Source organism: Chrysemys picta, chromosome 5 (assembly GCF_011386835.1).
Source record: "Chrysemys picta bellii isolate R12L10 chromosome 5, ASM1138683v2, whole genome shotgun sequence".
In the NCBI taxonomy this organism is placed as follows: domain Eukaryota; kingdom Metazoa; phylum Chordata; order Testudines; family Emydidae; genus Chrysemys; species Chrysemys picta.
This window is the reverse complement of record NC_088795.1, coordinates 67,404,873-67,411,986: the sequence shown is the minus strand read 5'-3', so window position 1 is coordinate 67,411,986 and position 7,114 is coordinate 67,404,873. Positions and strand designations below refer to the sequence as shown.

Below are 7,114 nucleotides of genomic sequence, written 5' to 3'. Positions count from 1 at the left end.
CACCAGGGCGGTTAGAGGAGCACAGCAGGGCACGGTGCGCATCAGAGAAGCTTTGAAAACGAGTTTTGTGACTGGCCAGGCTACTGTGTGAAACTTCTGTTTGTTTCTCCTTGATGAACCCTCCAAACCCCCCCCCCCCAACCCGGTTCACTCTACTTCCCTGTAAACCAACCACCCCACCCCACCCTCCCCTCCCGCTTGCAGAGGCAATAAAGTCATTGTTTTTTCACATTCATGCATTCTTTATTAGTTCCTCACAGAAGTAGGGGGATAATTGCCAAGGTAGCCTGAGATGGGTGGGGGAGGAGGGATGGAAAAGGACACACTGCATTTTAAAACTTTAACTCTTATTGAAGGCCAGCCTTCTGATGCTTGGGCGATCATCTGGGGTGGAGTGACTGGGTGGACGGAGGCCCCCCCACCGTGTTCTTGGGCGTCTTGGTGAGGAGGCTATGGAACTTGGGGAGGAGGGCTGTTGGTTACACAGGGGCTGTAGCGGCGGTCTCTGCTCCTGCTGCCTTTCCTGCAGCTCAACCATACGCTCGAGCATATCAGTTTGATGCTCCAGCAGACGAAGCATTGACTCTTGGCGTCTGTCTGCAAGCTGACGCCACCTATCGTCTTCAGCCCGCCACTTGCTCTTTTCATCCCGCCATTCAGCCCGCCACCTCTCCTCTCGTTCATATTGGGCTTTTCTCATCTCCGACATTGACTGCCTCCACGCATTCTGCTGTGCTCTATCAGCGTGGGAGGACATCTGCAGCTCCGTGAACATATCGTCCCTCGTCCTACGTTTTCTCTTTCTAATGTTCACTAGCCTCTGCGAAGGAGAAACATTTGCAGCTGGTGGAGGAGAAGGGAGAGGTGGTTAAAAAAGACACATTTTAGAGAACAATGGGTACACTCTTTCATTACAAGGTCGCATATTTCGGCTTGCAGGCAGCCATGGTAGGCCCCTCCCTTCCACCGCGTGGTTAACAGCGGGGAACATTTCTGTTCAGAAGAGCAGGAACGGGCGCCTCTGAATGTCCCCTTAATAAAATCACCCCATTTCAACCAGGTGACCGTGAATGATATCACTCTCCTGAGGATAACAAAGAGAGATAAGGAATGGATGTTGTCTGCATGCCAGCAAACACCGGGACCATACGCTGCCATGCTTTGTTATGCAATGATTCCAGACTACGTGCTACTGGCCTGGCGTGGTAAAGTGTCCTACCATGGCGGACGGGATAAGGCAGCCCTCCCCAGAAACCTTTTGCAAACGCTTTGGGAGTACATAAAGGAGAGCTTTCTGGAGATGTCCCTGGAGGATTTCCGCTCCATCCCCATACACGTTAACAGACTTTTCCAGTAGATGTACTGGCCGCGATTGCCAGGGCAAATTAATCATTAAACACGCTTGCTTTTTTGTGTGTAATGTTTACAAATATTTACAAAGGTACACTCACCAGAGGTCTCCTGTGTGCCCTGAGGGTCTTGGGTGAGTTCGGGGGTTACTGGTTCCAGGTCCAGGGTCACAAACATATCCTGGCTGTTGGGGAAACCGGTTTCTCCGCTTCCTTGCTGCTGTGAGCTACCTACAGTACCTCCATCCTCATCTTCCTCGTTCCCCGAACCGTCTTCCCTGTGTGTTTCTCCAGTGAGAGAGTCATAGCACACGGTTGGGATAGTGGTGGCTGCACCCCCTAGGATCTCATGCAGCTCCGCGTAGTAGCGGCAAGTTTGCGGCTCTGCCCCGGATCTTCTGTTTGCTTCTCTGGCTTTGTGGTAAGCTTGCCGTAGCTCCTTAATTTTCACGCGGCACTGCTGTGTGTCCCTGTTATGGCCTCGGTCCTTCATGGCCTTGGAAATCTTTTCTAATACTTTTCCATTTCTTTTACTGCTACGGAGTTCAGCTATCACTGCTTCATCTCCCCATATGGCGAGCAGATCCCGTATCTCCCGTTCGGTCCATGCTGGAGCTCTTTTGCGATCCTGGGACTCCATCACGGTTACCTGTGCTGATGAGCTCTGCGTGGTCACCTGTGCTCTCCACGCTGAGCAAACAGGAAATGAAATTCAAACCTTCGCGGGTCTTTTCCTGTCTACCTGGTCAGTGCATCTGAGTTGAGAGTGCTGTCCAGAGCGGTCACAATGAAGCACTGTGGGATAGCTCCCGGAGGCCAATAACGTCGAATTCCGTCCACACTACCCCAATTCCAACCCGCAAAGGCCGGTTTTATCACTAATCCCCTCGTCGGAGGTGGTGTAAAGAAACTGGTTTAAAGGACCCTTTAAGTCGAAAGAAAGGGCTTCGTCGTGTGGACGTGTCCAGGCTTAATTCGATTTAACGCTGCTAAAGTCGACCTAAACCCATAGTGTAGACTAGGCCTGAGTATACCCTGTTTCCACCCCATAAATGTTTGTGGAAATGAGGCACTGAAGCTCTTCCAATGAACAAAAATTTCCAAGTGGACTGAAAATGAATGAGCTACTCTGGATTATGTTTCCTTTTAATATATTGAATTACTTCAGTGAGTAAACCAAATTAAGAAAATTATAGGTATCGTTCAGTTTTTCCAGTGACATTAATGAGTTTTAAAGTTCAGGGTATCTTTGTCTTGTCATAAAATAAATGATACCTTTTTCCTTGATGAAATTAAATTCAACTTGATTACCAAAGGGGTCAGCAGTGGTGGCAAAATCCATTGCCTCCACTATATTTTTGTTTTCTATTTGCAGCTTCTGATTCCTTAAAGTGTCTTGCTTTTCAGACACTTCCCCCCCTTCCTCCACAAAACAAAAGAAATTAAGTGTTCTGGTGCCACTGGGGATCAGAGGATTTATTATTGTTCTAACTAGAATCTAACCTGTTTTGAAGAGCAAATGGCATGCTGTATCCTGAGCCAGTTGTAGATTCTGTAAGTTTGGCAGTTACATTATTAGGTACGGAAAACTCCAGTAATCAAACCTGAAGGTCAATTGGGCATGGATCTCTGAGCATAAGTCTGAAAACAGAAGGGGCACAATCTTCTTGTCAGACATAGATTGGAAAAGACCGGGTGTTTTTTGTGACCATGGCTGTTTGGGTTTTCAGAAACATTGCAGAGGACAAGTGAACGTACGTAAAACTCATGAGACCATGATGAAGCTATAATGGACCCAGATGACAACCAATTAAAAAAATGTTGCAGTGTGGTCAATTGTCTGATCAATTACAGGTCCCAACATGACACCTAATGATCATGTTCACATACTACCATACTCCAGTGCATTTAGTGTGTGCTAACTATAGCATTTAATCTGATGTGAGAGTGAGATCATGGGTCTCTTATGTTACAGAGCTAGCTGTACTTCTGTCCCCTCTAGTCTCTCAGGTGTCAGGCCTCAGCTTTTTACCTATGTTGAGTTGGGTGTAATTACACAATTCTCCCACTCTCAGAGTGGGCCACTGGGCTAAAGTACCCTGTGTATCAACTGTGCTTACCCGGATGGTCCAACTGGATTTGATACCAACCATTCTTCCCTACAGGAGTATACAGTGGTTAAATATCCTTCTTAAAACAAAGTATGTTTATTTTAACAGTAGGAACAAAGCATTTTAGAGAGAAAAGATCTTAAAACAACAGTCTATATGCATGACTATCTTACCTAATGGCTTATCATGCTCTAATGATAACCTAGGCAGGCCTTGTTTCTTTAGATATCATAATGGGTGCGTGCACCTTAGTCTAGTTCCCCTGAACAACTCCTTCCCTCTTTTGAGAGGGAGAGAGACCCTTTTTAAACTGCTGTAGTCCTTTTATTCTGTGTTCCCAGGCAGTGGCCCTTCTGGACAAATTAGTTTAGCAAATGGGCTGAGGAGGGGGTAAAATTCTTACAGCTCCCCAGCTACAGAGCTCTGACTCTCTAGCCCAAACTGTGGCAATTAACACTTATAGCTCTAGAGGTCCCCATTCAATTCCTGATGTGTTGGCCAAGAGGGCCACAGTCACACTAACAGTCTAGGCATTATCCCTTAACAGCCCTCAAGTGTTTGTGGAGAAGTGGCTTTTCTCAAACCATTATGTTTTATTTCTGTTGTTTTGTCTTACAGCTCCCTATTAAATTAAACCACTATGCTCATACAATAAACATCCAACATAGTATTCAGACATTATTACAGAGCACCTCTGATTCTAGCACACCCTATGTTACTGAGCCAGATCCATCCCAGTGAGTGCAGTAAAATGCAAACTGTAACTCCCTATGCCAGCAAGACATAATGCTCTCCAGTAGAAATTTGTTCATAGAGGGCAGAAGGTATTTCCAACCTCAGGGGTTAGATTGGAGAAGCAGTATTAATTTGGGACAAAGCTCCATAGGATCTCCCCAGTAAAGGCTGCTGAAGAGGTTCACTAAATCACGGCATCTCCCCAACTGCCTTGTCCAGCTGTCCCAGCCTAACACAGCACAGTTTTGAGCTGTGTTTGAACCCCTTCATGCCCTGGCAGAGGGTAGGTTATGGCTGCCTTATGTGGATGCAGAGTCCTTTGAACAACTTTCCAGTGATGGGGTCCTGCATTCTGATTTATATCAGCAGAAGTGAGCATAAGTTGGGGTGAATCCAATCAGCTGTAGTGCAGAAAGCTGTGTGATATGGTGCTAAATCAGCAGTCTCTTGTTGACATTGTGAAGAACCTCCTTCATTAGTAGTAAAAGATCCTTGCCACTCTCTCGGTGGATCAGTTTTTACCAGTGACAGATAATTTTGTCAATTTCATCAAAGATCTCTGAAGCAGTTTTTAATTATTCATAATTTATGCAGAGACAATGTGAGAGGCCTAGGGACCTGGAATACAATTTTATATTTTGTATTGCATGATGTAAGTGTGAACAAACAAGAAAGGAGCTCATTGTTATAGGCATTCTGCTATTGAAGAAGAATGCTGTGTTTAGAACAGTGATCTGTGTTCAAAGTAAATGGCCTTCCATATGAACAAATCTAATCTCCAAAACTATACTGACAGTTTCTTGTTCAACCTGTGCATGGGTTTTGTCAGTTGTATTCAATATTGTCCATGGAAAAGGAATTTGGTTTCTTGTCCCCATTTGGAAGTACAAAAGTGATGCTTCAAAACTGTAAGCAGAGTATCACAGGAGAAATGTATTGGAAATCCTAGATCAAAACAAATCAGTTCACTGTAACAACAGCCCTGATTGTTTAAATATACCATACTGTTTCACACTCTTGTCCACTTCCACTATAATGATGGCATACATTGTAGGCAGGGTTTTCAAGGATTGACATGTTGAAGAATACCCAGAAATAATCTTAGTTACAGTTTTGTGCTGAGGATTCCAAAATTGTATCTACTGTAACTGGCGAGGAATGCGGGAGGTAATGCTTTTGTGGTTAAGGTACTGGCCAGGGAGTTAGGAAACTTGATTTCTACTATCATTCTTCCAGGGATATCTTGTGTGACCTAGTGTGAGTCATTTTAACTTTTCTGTGCCAAAGTTTCCTAATTTGTATGGGGGTAATATTCAATTATCTCCTTGGATAAAAGAATTGTATATCCACATAAGTGAACTCCTATCCATATCAATGAAAACTGTTTTGTTTCCAGAGTCAATCTCAGCTTGGTTTGTCTCTTTTATTTGTCTTGGCAACTCTTTTCAGTGTAAGTTTGTCATTCTGCTCTTAACAATACTGACTTTTTCATATCAGCTAAAGAGGGAGGGTTAGATTTTTCAAATGGCAGCCTCCATTTGTGCATGCACAATTTTGAAAGAGGAAATCCAATGTTAAATTTGACATTCTGGGTCTCATTTTCAATGGGACAGGACTGACATTTGTGGTTTCATGACTTTGAAGACTCTCACACCTACATGTGCACTTTCTGTGCACAGTCCCCTGCATACACACACAATGAGATTTGCATACATCCAGGTGTAAACCTCTATTACTTGTGTAGGCAAGTGATGGAATTTGTCATCTGAAAGTGCAAGGGAGTGTACAAAAACATGCATACTGGAATATGTATATGCAAACCCAGGGTAGAGAAAAGGGTGAAACACAGCCCCCCCCCCCCTTTAAAAATTAGAGCTAGGGAATGTCAAATTTAACCTTGGGTTTCCTATTTTGTTGTTTATGTTCCAGAATCTTAATATTAAAAAAGAGGGTTTTAAATATATAAATGATGTACAAGTACAAGATGAGGGGAATGGGCTGGCAAGAACATATTACACTTGCATAGGGAGGCAGAAAGGTTTTGTAGTTAAGTCGGTAATCTGTGTTCAATTCCCAGCTCTATCAGAGACTTTGGACCATGTCCAGCCTCTGTTCTGCCTACCTCCATTCTCCTATAACCCTTCTCCTGGCCAGGACAAACCCACTAACCACAGCCACTTCCCACTATCTCTCCTATGCTATCTTGTCTGTTGAGTGGTCTTTCTGTCATTGTGTGATGGGGTCTGCAGGTGTGTGGCATGTATCTGAGCTAATGAGTGTCATTGAGGTAAATCTAATAATTTCTGTCTATGGAGTTAGACATGCCTGAGGCACGACTAAGGGTATTTCTTCAGTGCAGAGTTAGCTCAAGTTATCTACACTTGAGTTATCATCTCTTGACTTAGCCTTGCCCCAGTGAGAGCAGTCACATTGGAAACTAACACTTGAGCTGCACAGATTGTTGGGATTAGCAACACACAGCAGCTGCAGCCCCAATATATTACTAGCTCAAGAATCAGCAGCATTGCACATAAACCCGTGCCCCCTAGCAGGCCAGCTAGTGCAAGTTTAAAGCATCAGTTAATATGAGCTAGAGCCTCTAGTGTCTGGACAGGAGTCAAGTTAGGGGCAACACTGCGGTGAAGAAAGCTCTTAAGCAGTAGCACCTACTGAGGACATGGTACCTTTGGTAGGATGTTTGAAAGTGCTAGGTCAGCAGCCTTTGAGAAAGGGTGAGAGTTGCCACAGGAGTTCTGAGTGCACAACAGAGAAGAAAGGGCCAGAACAAGAGCATGTTCTGGTCCTTTCTTCTCTGTTGTGCACTCAGAACTCCTGTGGCAACTCTCACCCTTTTTCGAAGACACCATGAGTGGCCAGAAAAAAAAACCTTCTAGTTACCCAAAATACCAATTTCACGTG

General features: G+C 44.5%; 1 protein-coding gene across 1 annotated transcript; it reads right to left on the bottom strand.

Annotated features, from left to right (window-relative positions):
• Positions 1 to 231: 231 nt before the first annotated feature.
• On the bottom strand, positions 232 to 3,974 carry LOC135983663 (uncharacterized). Its single transcript, XM_065596501.1, has 2 exons — positions 1,452 to 3,974; positions 232 to 843 (listed from the first exon to the last, which is right to left on the bottom strand). Exons 1-2 carry the CDS (start codon positions 1,987 to 1,989, stop codon positions 341 to 343), a joined length of 1,041 nt encoding a protein of 346 aa, XP_065452573.1. The 5' UTR covers positions 1,990 to 3,974; the 3' UTR covers positions 232 to 340.
• Positions 3,975 to 7,114: the final 3,140 nt, after the last annotated feature.